This window comes from Xyrauchen texanus, chromosome 33, assembly GCF_025860055.1.
Source record: "Xyrauchen texanus isolate HMW12.3.18 chromosome 33, RBS_HiC_50CHRs, whole genome shotgun sequence".
NCBI lineage: Eukaryota > Metazoa > Chordata > Actinopteri > Cypriniformes > Catostomidae > Xyrauchen > Xyrauchen texanus.
This window is the reverse complement of record NC_068308.1, coordinates 25,253,515-25,279,024: the sequence shown is the minus strand read 5'-3', so window position 1 is coordinate 25,279,024 and position 25,510 is coordinate 25,253,515. Positions and strand designations below refer to the sequence as shown.

Below are 25,510 nucleotides of genomic sequence, written 5' to 3'. Positions count from 1 at the left end.
TCATTACAAAATGGCTGCCACCCTGTACTGGTGCATGGAAGTGGGTTGACCTCAAAAAGTGAGGAGTTTGTATCCCTGAAAATATTTGTTTTTTCATGCATTTATTTATTTTGTGGAATTTGATCATTTTCCACAGCACACCTGACAATCTTTCACAACACACTAGTGTACCACGGCACAGTGGTTGGGAAACACTGATCTATGAAAACCCTGAAAAAAGAGGAAGGAAGGATTGAGAATCCGAAATAACAGACAGGTTCTGAATATGCAGTTTGTGTTAGTGCCTGCATGTCACCTGTGCCACATGGTCTTGAATGCCCCCTAGTGATCATTCTGAGAGTGTGAAGGACCATCTGCAGTGCTTCTGCTCCCTCAGAGGTGGCACAATTTACTGCCCAAAATGACATCAGGAAGATTAGGCTCAATGTAGCAAAGAAAAACACAGAGCCATTCTTCATGCAGACCAGCATTTGACAGGTAATTGACTCAAACAGGTGGTCAACAGGATATTGTGTTGATGGTTTTCCTTTAACATTATCTCTGAGCCTCTGTCATATTTAAAAATCAAGAACAAACTTGATTAAAATGAATAAATCCCTTGATTTCTTTTCAATATGTGTTTACCTGGTGAAGGGAACTTTGGTGCCTTTTGAAAGCCTCATATTCCTCCTCATAAGTGTAAGCCAGCAGCTGGAAACATCTGTTGGCAACATCTGGACCGGATGGATGAGGTTCTCCAGGACTGGCAGAGATTGCTGTGCCCTTCCTAAGGGCTTCCAGTACCCTCTCCCCACTGGACTCCAGAGTTTCTCTGTTACTCGGTCACATAAACACACAATATATACAGGTACATGTATGCATTTGCCATATGCTTTTATCCAAAAGGATCTGCTGGCATTCAAGCCGATGTAAACATTTGATCAGTTAAAGGTGTACTCAGTAACTTTTTCTTTGCGTCATCTTGGACTTACACAGGCACCTAGTGGCTTGAATGCAGCATCATTTAAAATAAATAGTTTCAGGTTCAGATGCCATTATAGAAATGACTATTCACAGTAATTAAAGTAGTTCATGATTACTTTAATCAAAGAGTGAAAGTGTCAAATAACAGGACGGTTTCTGAGATTAAGCGAGTAGTATTCAGCTGGTCAGGTGATTCTAACATGGCAGCCCTCATCTGTGGACCCTCTACATGTAGATAAACAGCTTTTATAAGGTTAATGTTATGACTGGAGTCTTTAATGTGAGTGGTCATGATTTCTACATATATTGCAAAATTACAATTCATGTCTTTGAGTAAAAAAAATTTATGAGGAAAACATTACTGAATGGACATTTAATGCATCAAACCCATGGTCATGCCATGGCTGGCACCATGCTCTACCAGTGGAGTTTGGGGGTGTCAGAAGGGAGATTCTGTAATCTTTGTGTGTGGGGTGGTGGGGATAACTGAAATTTTTTTTAAAACAATCAAGATACAGTTCTAAAAACCAAACTATAAACAAATATTTTTTTTAAAAAAGGAACATAACCACTTGGCTAATTCTGGACTAAATGTAGACAATATGAAAATAGTTATCATAGCTGCCTTGACATCATTTAAAACAAGTGGTTTTATCATTATTGCAGCAATGTACAAGAGGAGAATTTTCTCTTTTTACACTTGAGGATCTTAGGGAAATAAAGAAAAATTCTGATGTTGCGTTTGTCCAATATTAATGTAGTGAAGGGCAAGGTGTATCTAATAAAGTTCAAAATATGATACCGTTTAAAATTCAGTCTCAGCTCAAACAGCGGTTACGCTGTTCTTAGTTGTTCTATAATTTGTAAAAGCACAGTTTTCAATCCAGGTCTTCTTCCACTGTCTCTTGGTGGAAAGTGCGTGCCACCTATAAATGGCCGGAGATCTGGTGTGAGCCACACGCTCATTGGCCAACCACCACCTCTGGTTGCTTGGGAAGAAAGCAATTAATTCAATGAATGTTTTCATTATGCATGACCCTTTATAAGTTACAGTATTGTCAACAATAAATTCTACAAGCCTGCACAAATGTCATGTAAACTTTGTCAACAGCAGGCCACTCCTCTCTGTCTACTTTCATCAGAATCATATTGAGCTTAATTGTCAAGTGTTCTCCTGAAGTCTCCACTGTCCCCACTATCATCTCCACTGTTTTGAGCATGTTCATCTCAAGGCTGTGACTGCCAGCAAGTGGATCAACCTTCTGTCTGTATGCAGACTCATCACAATCGCAGATGAGGCAGATGACCGTGGTGTCATCTGCAAAATTCAGGAGCTTGACAGTGGGGACTTTTGCAGTGCAGTCATTCACGTACAGGAACAAGGGCAGTGGAGAAAGGACGCATCCCTGAGGAGCACCAGTGCTAATAATGAGGGTCCTGGATGGGAGTTTCCCCAGTCTCACGACTTACTGCCTATTTTTTAGAAAGCTGGTGATCCATAGACAGATTGGGGCGGGCATGGAGAGCTGGGTCAGTTTGGTTGAGAGTAGATCAGGCATGATGGCATTGAAGGCTGAACTGAGGTCCACAAATAGGATCTTTGCATAAGTCCCAGGTCTGTCGAGGTGTTGCAGGACATAATGCAGTCCCATATTGACAGTATCATCCACAGACCTGTTATGCAGACAAAGTTCTTGCTGAGGATTTTTCCGATATCCTCATCTTCAAACTATTCCCTCTCCATCACGGGACACCAGTGACAGGTGTAATAAACCACTAAAACAAGTAAAAACACTGTAATGTGTGTGCCAGGCCTGTATGCCAAACAACACTAATACAACATGGACCGACCAACCATCAGAGATGTTTACCATAAGGCTATGTTACCTGATAAACGAAATGGGGTTGTCCTCATTCTTTGCCTTATCAAAGGCTTCAAGCCCCCATGGATACCAGTTAAAAAAAAAAAAAACAAGGGTTTTAATAAAGGGCTAGTTCACCCAAAAATGTAAATTCTCTCATTGTTTATTTACCCTCATTGGCAAGGTCAGAGAGGAAAAGGGAGGCAGAGAACTGTGTCTTATCAGAGGACACAGCAGAAGAGTGAAAAACATCTTATTCTTATAGAATGTGTTGAGGAAGACTAGTGTGGATGAATGGTCACCATTCACTTGCATTGTAAGGACCCAAAGAGCAGAGATATTCTTCTAAAAAATCTTTGTGTTCTGTAGAAGAAAGAAAGTAATACACATCTGGGATGGCATGAGGGTGAGTTAAGTATGAGGGAATTTAAACGTTTTGGTGAACTATCCCTTTAAGTAAAACAGTTACTTGCTTTAAATATATTACACATCTGTTCACAACTTCAAGCAATCTGAATTGTTGTGTTTCACAGCAAGCCTGAAAATCTCCTCACCAGTCTACAGGGTTGTGTGCATGCCACCCACAGTATATAAGAAGACTCTTCCTTACTTGGGCGATTAGTGTGTTTTTGAGTCCATCACTCCCTAATGCCATGCTAAAGCAGACCACTCCAGAAGATCTACATCAAATACAGACGTGTGATCAGTGAATATATCTGTGATAAATAAGTATGTACCAAGTGATTTGATTACAAACTGGATCATTAGCCTTTGTTTTCAAATTCTGCAGAGAAGTACAAAGACCTAGTTGTGTAAATGGTTTGCATCTGAAATAAGATCGAAGTCTGACAGCTCTATACATTATACTGTCTACTAGTTAACCCCCACTTTCAATGCAACGAATGTCAACTTTTACGTTGATAACAAACTTAAACTCTGGGCATCACTTTAAGTCGCACAGCAGCAGTTTTACGGCATGTAAGTAAAGGGTTGTCACACAACTTGAAGTGAGCTACCTAGACAGCATTTTAGGACACTATAGGTGCATTTTAACGTGTTTTATATATAGGTAGATGGCTCACAATGTTTTGTCTCTTTTTCAAGCATGCGAGTGGGTACCAAAACAGATTAACTCATGAAAGAGTTAATGTCAGAGTCAGTGCCTACCTGAATCTCTCCCAGGACAATCTCAAACTAACAGGCACTGACTTTTTGCCAAACTGTAAGGCGTGTGCTGGCCCAGAGCACCGGCTCTTATATAAAGTGTTTAGTTTGTCTTTTCTCAGAAGTGATCTGGTGAAAAGTCTGGTCTGTGTTATGAGTCTGGTGGTGCTTGATGATGGAGACCGCAAGAAGCCCAATCATAGATCATACCTGTCAACACTCCAGTTTTTCCCAGGAGTCTCCCGTATTACACACCCATCTCCTGCCACCCTCCCCTTTTGTGATTTCTTCCAGGAAACTCCCATAATTTGTAAGGCCCAAACCAGGGGCGTTGCTAGACATAAACTCTACTGGGGCACAGGCCCCCGATTACTCTTATCGCTTTTTTGTTTCTTGAATGTGCAAAACAATGCACTATACAAACTTTCCTTGCTTAACCTACTATTCCTACACTGCAACAAATATTGGGAAAGGTAAACATGTAGAGGTATTTATCTTTATGAAAATATTTAAGTATTTTCAACATGTTTTACAGCATAAAATGCATACACTGTATATGCAAATAACAAAACTGGAGAAAATTCTCTTGCACATTTGCATTCTTCTATATTACACATCAGGAAAAGTAAGTCTGTGGAATTGCATTATCCAATGTCAGGCAAAACGGCCTCAGATGAAACGGCTTTAGACAAAAAGGTCTCAGAATGAGCAGAGAGTTGGTTGCTAGGTAAGCGTTGGTCACTAAACTGGTGGAGTTTGGTTGCTAGCTTGCAAAACTAGCGGAGCCATCTCTAACTTTATAAATGCATAAGTGTTGTTTCTATAAATTAATAACTAGCTAGTTAATATAGGCTAATTGGTGTAAGTTTAAACTGACGTTTGAAACTCATTAAGTTTACTTGCATCAACAACTCAAAACAAGTCAAACTATTGTCGCTAGGTAATTAGCACACAGCAGCCAGTTATTAACAACTGTTATAGTGTCCTAAACTAGTGCTAGTGAATTAAATGATTAATTTTATATCCAAAAGATTGATTTATTGTACACAATCAAAGACAGTACTATAGAACACAAATATATATATTTTCTCTGCAATTACAGAGACTTGACAGAGGTTTTCATGAGACTTGGATGCTTTTTCATCTGATGTCTGAGACCTGACTCTGACGGCAGAGGATGTAGTTTGTTTTTCAAGTCCTCATACTCATCTCTCCTTTATGCTTTCCTGTCCCTGCTTCGTCCAGAACTTTTTCTGATGTTCTACATGAGCCAATAATCTTTGAGTAAAAATAAGATCATCAGTATTGATGATCTAAAACTTACTTTAGTTTCATCATGTTTTCATCGCCTACCTCAATTCTGACTTGTGTGCCGACCCCTGGGTAGGGTTGCACCAGCTGTGCTTAAGTTCTCACGTAAGTTAGGAGGTAAAGTTCACAGTAAGGGTTTACTAATTAGTTGTTCAGTGCTTAATTTGTACCACCTGTTCTTAAGGCAAGACTAGACTAGTAGGTCGTAATCTCTCCATAATGTAGGCCTAATACATACGTTTACCTGTAGCCTATTGATCCAATAATAAGCCGTGAATTTCAGTTTTATCTTGTTACGGTTGATGTTCAAACCTTGTCTGCTCGTGTAACTGTCAGCTGTAATAAACTATATCCCATTAAAATATGATACGTAATAAAAGTAGATTTATATATAGTATATTTGTACTGTGTAAATAACAATATATAGGAACCGTAAAATAAATAAGGGGTGATAAATAAATGCTAATACAACAGGCTAGAAAAATAGATATTTATTCATTTTAATATCTGAAATATTTCGTAAATGTTGACACTTGACACCAGACGAGCCGCTTAAAAGAAAGTTTATTTTCTCTCTTTTGTATGTGAGCACATTGATGTGCTTTTTTATTCCAGCCATTAGGCTACTGCTGGTCGGAGTCTTACTTAAATGTTTAGTTTATACGTAGGGTTACGTCATACCTAAGTTTAATGGTGTAGTAATGCTCAAATATTTAGTAGTGCGTAAGTTGTGACTTAGTGCCCATTTACGCCACAACTAGGCTAAGTTGTAATGTACATAGGCCTATAGCTGGTGCAACCGGCCACTAGACTTGTGTGTGTGGCTGTGCGCGCTGCAGTGGCTTTGGTTACAGCAAGCGCACGGACATGGATTTCTGCGCGCATGCGTCAGATTTGTGTTTTCGGTTAAACTGCGTTGCTTTTACAAGCGTTGATTGGGTGGTTTACTGCGTCACATTTAGATAGATCAGTTTCATTTTTCCGGGATTATCAATCTAAATGAATGCACTGACAAATAAAGTAAATTGTTAAAACTCAAATTTGAGATTTTACTGGGGCACAGCAGATTTATACTGGGGTCTAGTGACGCGCCTGGCCCAAACCTCGTTATATGAATAATCACACCAATATATTATTACAAGGTTGTCCAGTTGCCAGATCTTGTATGAAACGCATCCTACTCACACAATCGACACATCATACAAATGTCAACCCATTTGTTACCTCAACCTGGCAACAACTCAAGTTGCGCTGTTGATATCTGCGCAGGAAGCAGAGGCAGCAAGTTTTTAATCAAGCATCAAGATGAGATGAGAAGACTTATGTGGTGCTATGGTGGAAATAAAATAATAATATATATACATGTAAATTTAACAACAGCTGGATGGAAGAATTTAATTTCATATCTCGAAGCCATAACAGGAGTGGTGGTGGTTTAGTGGTCTAAGCACGTAATCTGCTATCTGTTAATCAGAAGGATGCTGGTTTGAGTCCCACACCCACCACCATTGTGTCCTTGAGTAAGGCACTTAACTCCAGGTTGCTCCAGGGGGATTGTCCCTGTAATAAGTGCCCTGTAAGTCGCTTTGGATAAAAGCGTCTGCCAAATGCATAAATATAAATATCGACAATGCCCACGCCTTTTGCAAAGTGTGTCGCAACTATTTTAATGGGATGGTAGGAAAATGACGTTACTCCAGCACATTAAATCACAACAGCACAAACTATATATATTTAGCCTGCCCCTGTCATCCAGCACCACTCCAGGTATGTCATAGATTCGCACCGACCTCACCGTGCTGCAGATTTATGTAGGCAACTATCAGTGGAGTGACCTTACTTCGCCACTATATGTCGCTGCTCTGCCACATAATAATCTCTAGCGTTTCATTCATGAAGCTACAAAATACTGGTTTAATTTAATTAATTTAATTTAATTTGACCAATTGTCACACATTATACATACATTTCTGCATATACATGGTGAAATTATTTATTTTTCACATATCCCAGCTAAGCTGGGGTCAGAGTGCAGGGTCAGCCATGATACGGCGCCCCTGGAGCAGATAGGTTCAAGGGCCTTGCTCAAGGGCCCAACAGTGGTGTCTTGGTGGTGTTGGGGCTTGAACCCACGACCTTCTGATCAGTAACCCAGAGCCTTAACCGCTGAGCCACCACTGCTCAATCACTGTGCATGTCTGTTTGGCTATTGCTTGTGTATTAATATAACGCCGTTTAAAAATAACTAATATATAAAACCATCATTTATTTAAATAACAAATGTAATTATTTATGTACGACTTTTAGTATATGTCCATGCATTCTTTTTTCATAAAGGTGCATTCAGTAATTTTTTTCCTAAATAAAAAAGCTTTACTCTTGTAGAAATTAATTGTTATTTTGAAACATATGTAATAAAATCATGACAACTCACTTGAGATGAAGACTCAAGTCATATCAGTAACCTTGTTAAGCTGTTTTATTCTACATGGTGAGGGTCCTGCTCATGGGGCTGCCATGTTTAAATCACATGACCAGTCAAATACTACTCACTTAATCTCAGTAACCATCCTGCTATTGGACACTTTCACTCATAGATTAAATTAATCATAGCTGACTGTGAATAGTGAATGTTTACAATGGCAACTGTAACTGAAAATTATTGATTTTGAATTATGCTTCATCCACACCGCTAGGTGTCACTGTAAATCCAAAATGACAAAAAAGTTAAGTGCACCTTTAAAGCTGTGGAACTAAAAATACACGACGGAAAGTGATATTAGAATGTATACAGTTATTTATTTATTTTTAAGTGTTCAACTGGTGATTTCTGTTGCAACTGTATTTTCCTCAAAGAAATGACTACATTTGCTGTTCATTCGTCCCTCGTATAACCGTTAGAGGACGCTCGTAATCTAAACCGGAAGTCAAAGTCACCAAACAAGAGGAAGCGTTGTCACGTTCTTCCGGAAACGAATTAACAACATTGCTGAAGAAAGATGGCAGAGATCGAAGAGGACGAGCTGGAAAAGCTCGAATATTTGTCTTTAGTGTCTAAAGTTTGTACAGAACTTGACAATCATTTAGGAATCAGCGACAAGGACCTTGGTGAGATTCTACATTTTAAGCGTAACATTGTTGGTAACTGTTGCCTTGCTAGCTGGTTAGCCACGTTCTGCCTGTGTGCGCGCATCATTGAACTGCAAAAACTGTTATTTTCTGATATGAAATACAAATCTGTCTGTGTAATCTTGCACTGTTATATTACCCATAATCTGCCAATTTACAAAAGAAAGAAAGGCTGGTTACTGCTATTGATTTGGTCGTGTGCTGCTGAAAGAACGGCATGAACTGTTTTTTTATTTGAAAATCTATTAATTTGCCCTTATATTTACATTGTTAACTATAGTTTTCGTCGAAACAACACACTGTTACAACAGTAAAACTGTGCTAACTTAGTATTACCGCTGTCATCAAGCAATGTTAAACATAATGTTACCGCTTTTGGTTATTGGAGTTATTTGTGGTAGCATCTCCTGTGTTAACTGATATGTTGATGGAAAAACTGGTAACCATGGAAATACTTGTTAGGAACTACATGTTATGATTCCTATGATGGTTAAAATAAACACAACTACAATTAACAATACTGATGCCTTATACATCATACTTCAATTTCACAATATCTTGTATCGATATGGCTGTAATATTGGTCTACTGTGTTTTGTGTATTTCAGCTGAGTTTGTAATCAGTCTTGCTGAGAAAAACCCAACTTTTGATGGATTCAAGTCAGTACTTGTTAAAAATGGTGCAGACTTCACAGTAAGGATATTTTCCATCTGTGATATTGTGTTTTGTTTCATTTAAATGCTATTTTGGGAATGTCTAACTCTCCGTCTTCAATCTCTGTCTTGCAGGATTCACTCGTCGGCAACTTACTTCGTCTCATTCAAACCATGCGCCCTCCTGTGATAGCATCTACCAGTAAAGGTAAGAACACTCAGAGTTCTTCTAAATGTCTGGTTGATTTGCAGTTAAGTTTGGTTTTAACAATATATCAATATGTCCAAATATGCAGCATATGTTATTGCATATTTCCATCCCTCTTGCTTTGTTAAAATTTGTTTTCTTTTTCTTGTGATCTTTATTGTTCAGACTCTTTGCCTGTGGTTAAGTCAAAGAGTGAAAAAGACAAGTTGAAGGAATTGTTTCCAGCTCTGTGTAGACCTGACAATCCTAGTACCAGGGTAATTCAAGATATATCTTATTTCTTATTATGAGTGTGTTGTTTTATAAAACAGTAATCATTATTGGGTCATAAACTATGTCCATTCTTCTAACTAGTCTTTGCTGGATGAGGATGATGTGAAAGTTGCTGCTGATGCCATGAAAGAGCTGGAGATGTTTATGCCCAGTGTTAGTTGTTCAGACACTAGCAGCAGCAAACACAGGTGAGAAACTGCTCTGTTGCAAGCAAACATAAATTAGATACCTTTGAACCTGATGCTGCACTGGTACTCTGTAGTCTGACACCACTAACCAACCAGACGTAATGTGAAAAGATATCACTACCATGTTAATCTGAGTTGTTGTCCTATACAACCACAACAAATGAGCAACATAACATTTTGACGATTCCTTTGGTGTGTATTTCTGTGCTGTTGTGTCAGTTAGCCCCACCCAAGGTGAAATCTGATTGGTCCAAACCCCCATTCCTCATACTTGTACATTTCAAATATTTAAATTGACATTTCAACTATTTGAATGTGATTGTGCCGCATCACACAGCAGTTTCACCTTCAGTGTGGACTGAACAAATGCTTGTCAGTGGAATCTTGTTGCATCACGCCTGGTTATGACAAGTATTTGTGCCTCACTGCAGAATCAGGTAAAATAGTATTGTTGCCACTGATCTTATAAGTTGCACAGCTGTGCATTTTTAATGATGTCATCTGTCTTCTTTTTTACATCTGAAACCAGAAGCAGCAGCAAGAAGAAGCGGAGGAGCAGGAGCAGAAGTCGCAGTCGAAGCAGAGACAGGGATAGAGAGAGGGACAGGGACAGAAGACGCCGCCACCGCTCTCGTTCCCGATCCAGGTCCCGCTCTAATGAGAGAGACAGGAGGAGGCGCAAGAGCCGCTGGCACTCTCGCAGCAAGTCTAAGAGTCCTGCACGGGTAGACCGAGATAAGGGTTCAGACCGTTGGAAAGACAAACATGTGGACCGGCCCCCACCAGAGGAGCCATCTTTGGGGGATATCTACAATGGCAAAGTCACCAGCATCATGCAGTTTGGCTGCTTTGTGCAGCTGGAAGGTCTTCGGTAAGTTAGAGTTCTGTTTTTTGTTTTTTTTTACTGCATAAATGAATAATGTATTCTCATACCCTTCTGAGAAATAGTAATTCTATTTTATGGCTATTTAACCTCTTCAGCTCTGTGGGCCTACCTGCGGGTCCAAAAGGGGGCGCTATGTAGTGAAAAAAGTTTAAACTTAAACAGTTCAAGTCTCCAAATACTTAAAGGAATATTTTACCCAAAAATTAAATTTTGCTGATAATTTACTCACCCTCAGGCCATCCAAGATGTATCTGAGTTTCTTTCTTCATCAAAACAGAATTTAAGATTTTTAGGATTTCATTTCAGACCTCCTTTAAACAATGCAAGTGAATGTACTCGGCCCGAAATGCATATTTTGGGTGCATCAAAATAATCTCCAGTGGACTAATAACGTTCTTCTGAACCCAAACGATTGATTTATTTTTAGAAACAAAACAATATTTATATACTTTTTAACTACAAATGTTCGCTTCTGTACATTGACTGCGCGCTCATGAGAGGGATGACGTAAACTCGATGGTAAGGTCACGCATCGCGTGGAGGCGGCAGGAAGCGTGTCATTGTTTACAGGAGGAGCGCTGTACAAAAGTTTAATTGTCTTTGCTGTAGATTTGTATAAGTGTATTGTTCAAAATAGTCGTTTTGTGTGTTTTCTGGATACTTCAACCTTCATAAACCCCAAAGAAAATCCACACAGAGAAAAATATTAACTTTTCATTGATTGCATATAAATAATCATGAGCGACTTGAGCTCTGGCTTATCATGCTGACCCTGGATATAAGTACACCCCTACATTATCTCAAATATTTGACGGTGTGCAGTGCACATTTTACCCCTGAGGATTTCAGACCATCGAAAGAAACAATCTGAATTCATCGGCTGTGTCTGTGCTGTTTTTCCAGCGAACTTGGGTATGTGTGAAAACATTGTCATTGTCACACCTCACTCGAGCTCTGCACCTCCCCCAGTGCTCCTCCTCATCACCCTATTTTTAATTCACTGCACCTGCACTAAAGTCACTCACACATCACTGCCTGCAAAAAAGCCATTTTACTGTCAAGTCTCACACAAAGGACTTTAGTTTGATCGTGCTGCTCTCAAGCAGTTTATTTACCGGAGTTAGTCTGTATTTGCTCTTGATCTTCGTCAATATCTTTCTTTTTTCAGTTTCTTCTAACACTGACTTTTTTACTCTCTATTTTTGCCCTTTCAGCTTTTTATCTAACAGCTGCTTTAAAAATCAGAACGAGTCACATTACATAATTTCATTATTAAATGAAAACATCAACATCTCCCGAACCGCTGCCTTGTCATTATTGTCATCTGTGTTTTCCCCCGTTGCGTGCAAAATCAGTGCAATTATGGGTGCAAGCTCGTCTTTCATGTTTGTTTGCTTCTTATTACAAATAAACTGCCATTGCTATGTGTGTGGGTTTGTGAAAGAAATTCAGGATCGTGGTTTGATTTTGGGCACAAATGGTCATGTGTTTACAGCTGGTCCACAAACAGTCAAGTTTGTGCACTTGACTTTAATGTATGCACTTAACTCCTAAAAAATCTTGAATTCTGTTTTGATGAAGGAAGAAAGTCAGATACATCTTGGATGGCCTGAGGGTGAGTAAATTATCAGCAAATAAATATTTTTAAGTAACCTATTCCTTTAAGTTAGGCATATGTGGTATTGTTTGAAAGCTTAGAATTGTTTGAGCTTTTCAAAAGAAACCAGTACTTCTGCATTTATGTTACATAAAATAACAAAATAAGGCTTGAAAACATTTGCTTAGCAAATCAGCACCACAAAGAGGTCATGTGGTAGAAATATTATAATTAATATAAAATGTTTCAAATAGCACTCACATAGACAAATCATATATCAAATTAAATAATCGTTCTCAGGAATGTGACTGTACAGTTTATTTTGTTGCCCTAATACCATAGTTTGAAAGATTTTCAAAAGTGAAATACAGTATGATTTCTCAAAGACATCAAATACACACATGTCTTTTATGCACCAATCAATGCTGCTATAAACCCCAAAGAGCTAAAAACTTTACATCTGCTTTTACCTCAGGCACTTTTCTAAAAAAAAAAAAAAAGGCTGTTTTTTTTACTTGTTTGTGAGCTTGCTTGTGTGAATGATCCAATTGTATATCTAAAATGTCCTGAAAAAATATTCGGTCCATCTGGAAAAGCATGCTAAACGAATCATCTGAAATATATGTTATGGACAATCGATGATAAAATGTTATACATCATTCCAAAGAGAAGGATCTCATTACACCTAGATTGAGCTTCTAGTCCACTCAGAGGCCGGGATAGTCATTAAAACAATGGGGGTGGTGCATGAACCTAAAATTAGGTGAGGTGGAGGTGAACAGAACCTGAATTACATGCTTATAAAGTTAGGACAACAAAAACATTTTATGTGTATAAAGCTCATAAGATTGTAAATGTATACAATATTATTTATGAATATTTTGAGTCTTTTTTTTTATTTTGGGGGGTTTCTGAACAATAAATGATATAATATTTTGGCAGTTAGTCCACAGTATGTGAAAATGGTGAGCTTCTTAATTTGAGTCTGAAAAACTGCAGGCGCCAACCCAAAAATGCTCCAGAGTTGAATTTGTTTAAAATGATAATAAAAAATGTAAACATATTAAACATTTATAGTTTTGTATTGCCAGACCATCTTCATCATAATATTTAGAATTGTCTGCTGATTTTTTTTTTATACCTATTTCCTTCCATAAAGGAAACGCTGGGAGGGCTTGGTCCACATTTCAGAGCTTAGAAGAGAGGGTCGTGTGGCAAATGTGGCAGATGTGGTCAGCAAAGGCCAAAGGGTCAAAGTCAAGGTGTTGTCCTTCACAGGATCCAAAACCAGCCTCAGTATGAAGGTGAGCAGCCTTTAGTTATTTTAAAAGATATAGACCAGTGTAACAGGTCTTTAGTTCACTCTGAAGGAGGAAGCAGGATCTCACACACAGTCAGCTCGTGCAAGCTAGATACCAATGGGTGATCCACGTTGGCATCCTTCATGTTCCTAGTCTCCCTCAGAGAGAGCTTGCGACTAATATACAGCACAGGGTTGCTCCTCCCACTCCACCATCTGGGACAGTGCCGCACCCAACCCCCTGTCTGACGCATCCGTCTGCAAGATAATAGGGATAGTAATGTCAGGAGAGTGCAACAACAGCCTGCCACAAAGTGCACGCCTGCTGACATTGCTCCATCCACTGGACCGGATCTGGTGCCCCCTTTATAGTGAGATCAGTCAGTGGGCTGGTGATGGTCGAATAATTAGGCACAAAACTTCGATAATAGCCAGTCAGTCCCAGAAACTGTCCCTCCTACTTTTTGATCTCGGGCAGGCTGCAATCGCTGCAGTTATATCAATTTGGGGCATCACCTGCTCGTGACCCAATTGGAAGCCCGGATACCGTACTTCCATCCAACCAATTGCACACTTTGCGTTTACCTTGAGTCCCACTTCTCTCAACAACTTCAGGAAAGCACTCCGATTCTGCAGGTGCCATTCATTACTGTAAATAATGATATGCAGATAGGCAGCGGCGTAAGCGGTGTGCGGTCTGAGAATTATGTCCATGAGCTGCTGAAACGTAGCCGGGGCCCCAAACAAACTGAACAGATGCGTCACGAATTGGTGTAATCCGAACGGTGCGGAAAATGTTGTCTTGTTCACTGGACATGGTAGTTAAAGGGATCTGCCAATATCCCTTTGTTAAATTCAGTGTTGAATAAAAGCTAGCTGCGCCTAATCGATGAAGCAGTTCATCAATCCAAGGCATTGGGTGCGCATCAATTTTAGACACCGTATTGACTTTTCTATAAACCACACGGAAATGGATGGAGCTGTCACTCTTCGGAACCAGCACCACAGGGCTGGCCCAGTCACTGTTGGATTCTTCTATATCCCCCATAGCATGGCCTTTAATTATTCCCAAACCACTTCTTTTTTGTGGTCTGTAATGGGTAGGGTCGACTGTTTACCTCTACCCCTGGGGTCTTCTTGATATGGTGCTCTATGAGATTCGTATGACCGGGAAGAGGTGAGAACACGTCTGAGAATTCTCCTTGCAACCGCCGTGACTTGTGAATGTGAGAGGTGGTCTCCGCAAGTGACCGGTGTGTCTCGATCGGTGGCTTTTAAGATCACCTCCGGTCCGAGTTTCCTTTTTTGGAACCATCGTCGCCAAAGTCACGGGGACCGCCTCTCCATGGTTTTAGGAGATTGAGGTGGTTAATCTGATGTGCTCTGTCTCTATCCATTCGTTTAACCTCGTAATCGACTTCCGCAACTCGCCGTGTGACCTCAAAAGGTCCTTGCCACTTGGCGTGTAATTTAGAGATCAATGTGGGGAGCAATACAAGGACTTTATCTCCCAGTGTATATTCCCTTAGATATAATATACCATTATTATAAGGTCGGCTTTGACGTTTTTGAGTCTGGAGCAAATTCTCGTATTTTAATTGCCCCAGTGTGTGGAGTTTTGCTCTCAGGTCAAATTTATTGAATTTCATTTTTGCTGGTTGAAGGTCCCTCATCTCAATTTTCTCATAGGACATCGAGCGCGCCGCGCGGTCGACACCCGTACAATAATTTAAATGGGGAGAACCCCATTGAGGCTTGCGGGGCCTCTCGCACTGCAAATGATAGTGGCTCGAGCCACTTGTCCCAATTCTGAGTGTCTTTGTGCTTGAATTTATGAATCATTCTTTAGTGTCCATTTGGGGGTGGTAAACGCTCCAAATCGATTTAATCCCCAATTATTCGTACAGTTTGCAAGTGTACGTAACATTAACGTAGTGCCCTGATCAGTGAGGATTTCTTTCGGAATCGCCACTCATGAGATTATTCTAAAGAGTGCCTCCGCAACACTCCATGCTGAGATGTTGCGCAGAGGCACATTTTCAAGATATCGCGTTGCGTAGTCCACCAGAACCAACACAGAGCGATGGCTGCATGCTATCCACTAATGGCTTGACGAGGTCCATGCCAATTCTTTCGAAGGGGACCTTAACCAGTTCTACATTCACAGAGTCATTTGGCTGTATGCACAGTTGTGTGTAAACCAACATTTTTGTATAGAATTGCCAGTCTTTATATTGACTGCTTGTGTTGGATTGTCTTGCTTTTACAAGGATGTTGACCAGGACACAGGTGAAGACCTGAACCCTAACAGGAGAAAGAACGTGGGTAAAGATGGTCAGGAAGAGTCTGCTATGAGAAACCCTGACAGACCCACCAACCTCAACCTAGGCCATGCTCCAGAGGTGGAGGATGACACGTTGGAACGCAAAAGACTCACCAAGATCTCAGATCCAGAGAAGTGGGAGATCAAACAGGTACATGTCCATTTATAAAGTCTACCCTTTGATAAATGTTAAACATGTGTTTGAACAGTTGTCTTATGCATCTTGCTCTTTCTGTTCTTAGATGATCGCTGCCAATGTGTTGTCTAAGGAGGAATTCCCAGACTTTGATGAAGAGACAGGAATTCTGCCTAAAGTAGATGATGAGGAGGGTATGTCATTGTCATTTTGATAAACATAACATTCATGTTTTTTGTGCATTCACCTTTGTTCAAATTAAGCATGGCTTTTACAATACGTTAAGCATTCAAGTTTGAAGTTGGTCAAGTTTGGCAGAGCCATCGTGGTTGGTTCACATGTCGGCGACACAAATTGAATCTGGCTTGCGACTTTAACTCATGCCATTCCCCCACTTTCTGTCCTTAATAAAAGTGGCAAATAATACACCAATTAATAAATTCTTGCTTCCATTTTGCACCCTTCAAAACATGTCATTTTTGCTGCCCTAACAGTCTACCCTTACATTAAATATCTATGTGTTGTTGTTTTTCAGATGAAGACTTGGAGATTGAGCTGGTGGAAGAAGAGCCTCCATTCTTGAGGGGACACACCAAACAGAGCATGGACATGAGCCCTGTCAAGATTGTCAAGGTACACACTCTCACTCGAACACTGCCTGAATAATGAAAAGGCAAAGCTCTTAATATTTTATCGAACGAGACATAATGTGTGATTCTAACCTGCTTTGGCTGACCAATTAATTGAAAAATTCAATAATAATCAAGGTTGCAATTATGACTGCTGCAATTAACTAATCTTTTACTAATCTTTGCTGCAATTAACTAATGTTTAAATCAGCATTTTTACCGTCATTTTAGTGTTTTAAGGTTTGTTGACATTACATCGTCATGGTGTCACATGGCATTTTTGTGGTTATCAATATTATGACACAAATGCTGTCCAATGAGTTTTATTTGTATTGAACTCAGAATATTCCTTTTAATAACTGTGATTACAAAATCTTGGGAAATATTGACAATTGTGATTTTTGTCATAATCGTGCAGCCCCATAACCTGCGTATGTTCTGTTTCTCTGGCAGAACCCTGATGGATCTCTCTCCCAAGCAGCCATGATGCAGAGTGCCCTGGCCAAAGAAAGACGGGAGGTGAAACAGGCCCAGCGGGAGGCTGAGATGGACTCAATCCCCATGGGCCTGAACAAACACTGGGTGGACCCGCTGCCTGACGGTATGACATTCAGTGGTTATATTCATAGCATCTGAGATGAGGAATAATGCTGTGATCCATTCTACTCTGATGTTGAAGTTACTCTGAAACTTCCACCTTGGAAAGTGTATCAAATGCCACTTGAAGTTGGGATTCTATCTTAGAAACACTGCATTAGCATTGTTTAATTTGGTTGGCAGGAGACCTCTTAGTTGACAATCAAACACCTGCAAAGCTAAAGGTAGCATTGCCATTTTGTTTCTTTCTTTGTTTCCTAACCCATACTCCAAGCATCAGGCTATGGAATGGAAGGAGCTATCAAGTATGAATATCCAACTTTAAATGAAGTGCATATAATGAATGTAATGATATCATATAATTAATCATAACTCCAAGGCTATGTGGTGACACTAGTCCAGAAATAAAGAGTCATTTTAAATATGTAGCAACACAAGATTATTTAAAGGAATGTTTCCACAAAAATTTAAATTATCTCATAATTTACTCATCCTAATGCCATTCCAGATGTGTATGACTTTCTTCTGCAAGAACACAAACTAAGATTTTTAGAGAATATTTCAGTTCTGTAGGTCCACATAATGCAAATGAATGTTGACCAAAACGTTTAGTCTCTAAAAATCACAAAGGCAGCAGAAAAGTAATCCATTCGACAAGTGGTTTAATTCATATCTATTCAGTTTTGAATGAGAACAGACTAAAATATAACTCCTTTTTCACCATAAATCTTTACATCAGCAATCTCCTTGGCGATCATGATTTCTAGATTGATTACTCTTCATATAGTGCCATCTAGCGCACTGTGAATATGTCAAAAACTGATTGGAATGCTTCAGAAGACATGGATTAAATCATATGAATTACTTTAAAGCTCCATAAAGGCAGCCTGAAAGTTCTGGTTACCATTCACTTACATTGTATTGACCTAAAGCGCAAAGATATTCTTCTAAAAATCGTTGTGTTCTGCAGAAGAAAGTCAAACACATCTGGGATGGTATGAGGGTGAGTAAATGACGAGAGAATTTTCATTTCTGGGAGAACTATTCCTTTAAATAAATGGAAGGAACTTTTCTGACCACTTCATGTCATCAGTCAAAAAGGAAAGGAGGTTATGTAATATGAAAATTGCAGATATACTTCCTGTGTATTTGACCATACTGTGATTTAGTGAGTTCGCAGATGGCCATCTTGTTTCCTGACGACTACTATGGAGGCAGATGATGGCTGGTCAGCACTTAACAAGCCTGTCTCTGCTGCTTGTATGCCTTCTGGCCTTATATGAGCTCCTATCTGCACAGGGCTGCTATCACATTTGTTTATCTCTAATACATGATTTTTTCTGTCTTCACATGCATATCCATCAATACAGCTGATGGCAGACAGATAGCAGCCAACATGAGGGGCATAGGTATGATGCCCAACGACATCCCAGAGTGGAAGAAACATGCCTTTGGTGGCAACAAGGCCTCCTATGGAAAAAAAACTCAAATGTCCATTCTAGAGCAAAGAGAGAGTCTTCCCATCTACAAGCTGAAAGAGCAGCTCATTCAGGTGTGTGAATTTAACTTGTATCTATATTCAATCGAATCAAGACTTTAGTTGTGTAAAGGGACTCAATTATGGTGTCTTTACAGGCTGTCCATGACAACCAAATCCTGATTGTGATTGGGGAGACGGGATCAGGGAAGACTACTCAGATCACTCAGTACCTAGCTGAGGCTGGATACACAACAAGGGGGAAGATTGGATGCACACAACCCAGAAGAGTGGCGGCCATGTCTGTGGCTAAAAGAGTGTCAGAGGAGTATGGTTGCTGTTTAGGTCAAGAGGTAAATGCTTATTTCTATTCATTTTCTCTACCTTCACAAAATCAACAATCTAACACTTTAGGCACAATCCTCCAATGTAAGTGACCTTACATTCATTGTACATTAGAAACATTGTATATAATCAGCTACCTTCTAAGGCAGCAACTTCATGCATTATACAACTAGCAAAGACTTGACTGCCAATTGATTTCTGTAGAGTTTAGTGTTGACATGTTGCTAAGCTATCAATGCAATAATCTTAAGCATAAAATACATAGTACACATTAATGTTAGTAAAAAAATTGTCAGTTTTTATTTATATTGGACTATGTTTTCAGATTCTGAAAATTAATGAATAATATTTTCAATTTGTATTTCTGTGGCTTTGTCCACCATCAATGGATTTTTCCACTAAACTTGCAATAATTAAAGAGATAGTTCAACTGAAAATAATTTACTCACCCTCATGCCATCACAGGTGTGTATGACTTTCTTCTGCTGAACACAAAGATTTTTAGATGAATATTTCAGCTTTGTTGGTCTTCACAATGCATTTGTATGGTGACCAGAACTTTTGAAGCTCCAATAATCACAAAGGCAGCCTTAAAGTAACTCATACTCCAGTGGTTTAATATATGTCTTCTGAAGCAATGCAATCGTTTTGGGTGAAAAACAGATCAATATTTCAATCCTTTTGTACTATAAATCTTAGATTTATAGTTATTGGAGATTAAAGTATTAAATATTGATCTGTTTTTCACCCAGACCTATCATATCGCTTCTAAAGACGGGTTTCACCACTGGAGTCATATGGGTTACTTTAATGTTGCCTTTGTGATTTTTGGAACTTTAAAGTTATGGTCACCATTCAATTGCATTGTATGGACCAACAGAGCTGAATTATTCTTCTAAAAATTTTGTGTTCTGCAGAATAAATTCATACACATCTGGAGTGGTGTGGTGTAGTGGGCTAAAGCATGTAACTGGTAATCAGAATGTTGCCAGTTCAATCCCCACAGCCACCACCATTGTGTCCTTGAGCAAGGCACTTAACTCCAGGTTGCTCCAGGGGGATTGTCCCTTTAATAAGTGCACTGTAAGTCGCTTTGGATAAAAGAATCTACCAAATGCATAAATGTAAATGTAAACATCTGGGATGGCATGAGTGTGAGTAAATGAGAGACTTTTCATTTTTGGTGAACTATCCCTTTAACATTATTATGCTGCCTGCCTTTTGAAAATGCCTTTGCCTCAGGATCCCTCCTATGATGCTGTATGTAGAGCGATAATGTCTCATGATCTTTCTGTGTCTTTGCAGGTGGGCTACACTATTCGTTTTGAGGACTGTACGAGTCCAGAGACAGTCATTAAATACATGACAGATGGTATGCTGTTAAGAGAGTGTCTGATTGACCCTGATCTGGGCCAGTATGCCATCATTATGTTAGACGAGGCCCATGAGAGAACCATCCACACAGATGTGCTCTTTGGTCTGCTCAAAAAGGTAAACCCACAGGCTGTTGCTTTGCAAACCAGCAATTATTGTTAAAGCTGTGGTATTCTGAATTGTTTGCTCAAGGCCTTATTAAGCTATTGTATTGTCGATTGTTATTTAGACTGTGCAGAAGCGAACTGACATGAAGCTCATTGTGACATCTGCTACGCTGGATGCTGTGAAATTCTCACAGTACTTTTATGAGGCGCCTATTTTCACTATTCCTGGTCGCACATACCCAGTGGAGGTTTTGTACACTAAAGAACCTGAGACTGACTATCTGGATGCCAGTCTGATCACAGTCATGCAAATCCACCTCACTGAGCCTCCAGGTAACCTTTGTACATGATATGATTGTGCAAAACCTTTCATTAAAAAAAAAACACTGTACTGTATATTAGGGCTTTATAGTGAATATTCTTGATATATTCACAATGATTTTGCTGCTGATTTTAACTGTAAATTCACTGAGAATGTCAAAGATTTTATGGACATTATTTGGCCATTCATTTTCCTAATGACCACGTCTTTCAACTATTGTGATCCCTCCTTATTGATGTTTTTATAGTGACTCTGATTTAATTGTCAGTAGTAAAAATGAATTTAACTGGTGAAGAAAAATTTTCACCAGTTAAACAATTTTAGAATTGTTTCAGTGATTCGAATCAAAACTCTGATTCAACTAATCAAGTCCTATGCTTCCTATTTAAACAAAAAAAAAATCATTTTTATGCCAATTTGAAACAAATCTATGAATTAAAAGGCTGAAAACTATTGACATAATTTGTGAAAAATTTTGCCTACTTGTATTAAAAATCCTCTTTAATGTGCAGGTGACATCTTGGTGTTCCTTACGGGTCAAGAGGAGATTGACACAGCTTGTGAGATTCTGTACGAGAGAATGAAATCCCTTGGGCCTGATGTCCCAGAGCTCATTATCCTTCCAGTATACTCTGCCCTGCCCAGTGAAATGCAGACCAGGATTTTTGATCCAGCACCACCTGGAAGTAGAAAGGTCCCAATCCCAGCTCTCTCATTTTATGCTCACCTTTAACATGTCAATTCAAGTTTTCCTACTATATTTTGATGAAGCATACACCTTAAGACCATTCTGCATGTACTTCTTTTAGGTGGTCATTGCTACTAACATTGCTGAGACTTCTTTGACAATTGATGGGATCTACTATGTGGTGGATCCAGGTTTTGTCAAGCAGAAGGTTTATAATTCCAAAACCGGCATTGATCAGCTGGTGGTTACTCCGATCTCTCAGGTAATATCCTTCCCTAATGACAGAGAGAAAATGCAGTACACTCTTATAGCGTGCCCTATCAATGTAATGTGATTCCTGAACCTTAATTTTCATCCATAGGCCCAGGCTAAGCAGCGGGCGGGCAGAGCCGGTAGAACTGGGCCTGGCAAATGCTACAGATTGTACACTGAACGTGCCTACAGAGATGAGATGCTCACCACCAATGTGCCTGAGATTCAGCGAACCAACTTGGCCAGTACTGTACTGTCTCTCAAGGTATGCAACTGCATTAATTCTCTAATTCTTTTCTTGGAAATATCAAGAAATTGGCCTGGAAAAGTCATAGTAATTAATAAACTCTTATAAAGTCAAGGAAACCTCTTTTGTGAATAAATGTTTCTTTTTTTTTTTGAGTGCTATCTCTGATAAACTTGGGGATGGGCATTTCAAGTAATTTTGATGTCGAGCACTCTTAACACACAAAAAATGTGTAATCGATAATTTTTTTTTAAACAAACATTGCACTCTCACATAGAAACATACCTTCCAAGTCTTCTGAAGCGATACAATCACTTTAAATCATGGCAGAATTGTATTTTTGGGAGAACAAATGGCAAGATTAAGGTGAGAGAAGCAGTTTCATTGTTGCCCACGACAGGTAAAGGAAAACCTCATTTCAAAATTCGAGTAGTGTTTTTACTAGTCAAATATTTAAAGCTAAACAAGTACTCAATTTATCAATTACTTGTGCACATCCCTAGTTAAACTATTTAAATTAAATCTTTATCTAGTAATGACAAACTACTGAAAGTCATGGTAATTGTTTGGTCAAAAATAGTGGGAACCCTGTCTTGTTTTTAAATAAAATTTTCATGTGCTTGCAAATTTCTCTCCAATCAGGCAATGGGCATCAATGACCTGTTGTCATTTGACTTTATGGATGCTCCACCCATGGAGACACTTATCACTGCCATGGAGCAGCTCTACACTCTGGGAGCACTGGATGATGAAGGTCTGCTCACGCGCCTTGGTCGTAGGGTAAGTGAAGAATTAAGCATTTGTGCCCTGAAACATAATGGAACATACTCCTATAAGGGTTTTGGATGTACCAGCATCAAGTTCCATATGAAATGACCAACATTAAAGTTTCTTGTCTCCATTTGTATCAGATGGCTGAGTTTCCCCTGGAGCCCATGCTGTGCAAGATGTTGATCATGTCTGTTCATCTTGGCTGCAGTGAAGAGATGCTGACCATTGTGTCAATGCTCTCAGTACAGAACGTGTTCTACAGACCAAAGGTACTCCTGCAGGCAACACCGCCCACACACAAACAGTTTCCAGATCCATGAGTGCTCATGAAACAGTCTAAATCATTAAGCCAAGTCTGTGTCAACTCCAATAATGAATGCAAGCATACTGATCCTGAAGATAATGATCTCATCATGTCTTTTATCTAAATCTCAGGACAAACAGGCTCTGGCAGACCAGAAGAAGGCCAAGTTTCACCAGCCTGAGGGAGACCACCTGACTTTGTTGGCCGTCTATAACTCTTGGAAGAACAACAAGTTCTCCAACCCCTGGTGCTATGAAAACTTCATCCAGGCAAGATCTCTCAGACGCGCTCAGGACATTCGCAAACAGATGCTGGGCATTATGGACAGGTGAGCTTTATTGAACTTTTCTAACATTGTTACACAATGTACTCTTCTCACTGCATAACAATTTACAAAAATGTTCTGTCTTGCTCCAGGCACAAGCTGGACGTAGTATCATGTGGTAAAGCCACAGTGCGTGTACAAAAGGCAATCTGCAGTGGTTTTTTCCGGAATGCAGCCAAAAAGGACCCCCAGGAAGGATACAGGACCCTTATAGACCAGCAGGTGGTGTACATCCACCCATCTAGTGCATTGTTCAATCGCCAACCAGAATGGTAAGTGTGGAAAAGGAGTGTTATTGTATTAATGAGACTATTAGTATGTATGTGTCTTGTTCTAAAGCTGGTTTTGCTTTCCTCAGGGTGGTATACCATGAGCTTGTGTTGACCACTAAGGAATACATGAGGGAGGTGACAACCATTGACCCGAGGTGGCTGGTTGAATTCTCTCCAGCTTTCTTCAAAGTGTCCGATCCCACACGCCTCAGTAAGCAGAAGAAACAGCAGAGGTTGGAGCCCCTCTACAATCGCTACGAGGAACCAAATGCTTGGAGAATCTCCAGAGCCTTCAGACGACGCTAGAACGTTCTCACAAGGTCCTTGTGGATTGCGAGTGTCTGATACTCCTGCTGACCGAAGCAAAGACTGGGGACAGAGTGGAGGATAACATGGACAGATACTAAACATTTTGCTTAAAACCCTTCTTTCTGTAAGGGCCCATTTGTAGGCGCCATATGTTCTAAGATCCCACCCAGTACTGTGAACCACATTTAAATTTGAAAGGGAAGTTCCCTCAAAATTCAAGCTGATCTGATTTTATGCTTGTACTCTGTGAGGTTTCAATCAAAAAGCTTTTGATTTTACGTTTTGCAATTTTCTTTTTTACCATGCTTTATAGTTAATTGGCTTTACACTAAGAGGAAAAAATTCTTTATTGACTGCAGAACCAAATAACAAATTAGAAAGGGTTAATATTTATAATAACCTTCCATAACAATAATAATCCTACAATGCATGCTAAATCCAGTCAGTTAAATTTTTGGACAAGCTATTCCTTTAACACAGATGCCCAACAGATCATTTTATGTATTTCTATAATGCAGCTGGTTTTCATCCATTGATACATTTGTCATTGATTGTGTTAATAGCACATTCATCTCTGAAAATCTTTTTTTTTTTGGTATGCTGTCAGTGAATGTTGACTGACTTGTGCAGAGGAAAAGAGTTTTGATTAATACATTTATCTAAAGCAGGGAGGTTTGTTCATGTTAAAATGAACAGGACGTTTGAGTCACTTTCCCTATCACACACAGATCTCATCCTTATTAGGGACTCCTCTTCGGTTTAATGTTTAATCTGTGGATTCGGCACAGGTATTGGATCACAGTGGAAGTTTTGTATCGCGCTTTTATTAAGGGAAACAATGGGGGGGTGGAATTGACCAACAGTTTTGATATTGTTACAGCTTATGTTATGTCTTTCTTGGGATCATTTTCATGTCATATTAAAATAAACTCTTAAAAAGGCCCATTGGGTTTGTAGTGTTTATGATTTCTGCCGAGGGTTGCAGTGTTTTATAAATTGGATGTGTATATTACATGTATACTCCATAGCTAGATTTTATGTAAGTCCAAAAGAATGACTAAATTCAGAATAGTTTTTATAAAGGCAAATGAAAAACAAGTAATGACAGGCTACAGAACATAATACAGCTACATATTCCAAGCATTAACAAGAATCTATTAGTCTCATAATAATATCCTAATTCAAGAGCAATAAACAATTTCTGAGATTTTGTATAACTTGCAGACAGTTTAACTAAATCTAGCCATAGAAGTATAAATGTTGTGGGTAGTTGTCCAATCCAGGATTCTGTTATTTCAACCACATGCAGAAAGTCTCAATCATCGGTCACAAGGCATCTAATGGCTACATGGGAATGCCCAAAGGCTGTCTACTCAAATGTGTCCTCTGGTAAATATACTATTGCCACTAACATACTGTAAATAAAGAAATGGGTGTTGTATGATTGTCAGACTTTATACTGGAGGTTACTATAAAGGGGACACCAGGCTAGATTTC

General features: G+C 39.4%; 1 protein-coding gene and 1 pseudogene across 2 annotated transcripts; one reads left to right on the top strand and one right to left on the bottom strand.

The window, feature by feature from the left end:
- The window catches only part of LOC127626683 (spermatogenesis-associated protein 20-like), a 67,479-nt pseudogene extending 63,293 nt beyond the window's left edge, over nucleotides 1–4,186 (bottom strand).
- Nucleotides 4,187–8,250: 4,064 nt separating this feature from the next.
- On the top strand, nucleotides 8,251–24,976 carry LOC127626723 (ATP-dependent RNA helicase DHX8). 2 transcript variants are annotated; one of them, XM_052102696.1, is made up of 23 exons: nucleotides 8,251–8,408; nucleotides 9,038–9,123; nucleotides 9,219–9,291; nucleotides 9,457–9,548; nucleotides 9,646–9,752; nucleotides 10,285–10,623; nucleotides 13,395–13,539; nucleotides 15,806–16,009; nucleotides 16,101–16,188; nucleotides 16,530–16,627; nucleotides 17,077–17,224; nucleotides 18,591–18,772; nucleotides 18,856–19,050; nucleotides 20,348–20,533; nucleotides 20,646–20,856; nucleotides 21,358–21,539; nucleotides 21,655–21,795; nucleotides 21,895–22,050; nucleotides 22,675–22,812; nucleotides 22,944–23,072; nucleotides 23,239–23,435; nucleotides 23,525–23,704; nucleotides 23,791–24,976. In XM_052102696.1, the coding sequence occupies exons 1-23, from the start codon at nucleotides 8,300–8,302 to the stop codon at nucleotides 24,008–24,010; spliced, it is 3,606 nt and encodes a 1,201-aa protein (XP_051958656.1). In that variant the 5' UTR covers nucleotides 8,251–8,299; the 3' UTR covers nucleotides 24,011–24,976. The 2 variants fall into 2 exon arrangements, with proteins under 2 accessions (XP_051958656.1, XP_051958655.1); XM_052102695.1 differs by having other exon boundaries at nucleotides 10,282–10,623.
- Nucleotides 24,977–25,510: the final 534 nt, after the last annotated feature.

Bases quoted from the DNA above. Each gene is read 5' to 3' on its own strand.
- LOC127626723 (XM_052102695.1), top strand. From the start codon at position 8,300: ATGGCAGAGATCGAAGAGGACGAGCTGGAAAAGCTCGAATATTTGTCT. The intron at 9,292-9,456 runs GTAAGAACACTC...TTTATTGTTCAG, and splicing joins GATAGCATCTACCAGTAAAG to ACTCTTTGCCTGTGGTTAAG. The intron at 21,796-21,894 runs GTAATATCCTTC...TTTCATCCATAG, and splicing joins TGGTTACTCCGATCTCTCAG to GCCCAGGCTAAGCAGCGGGC.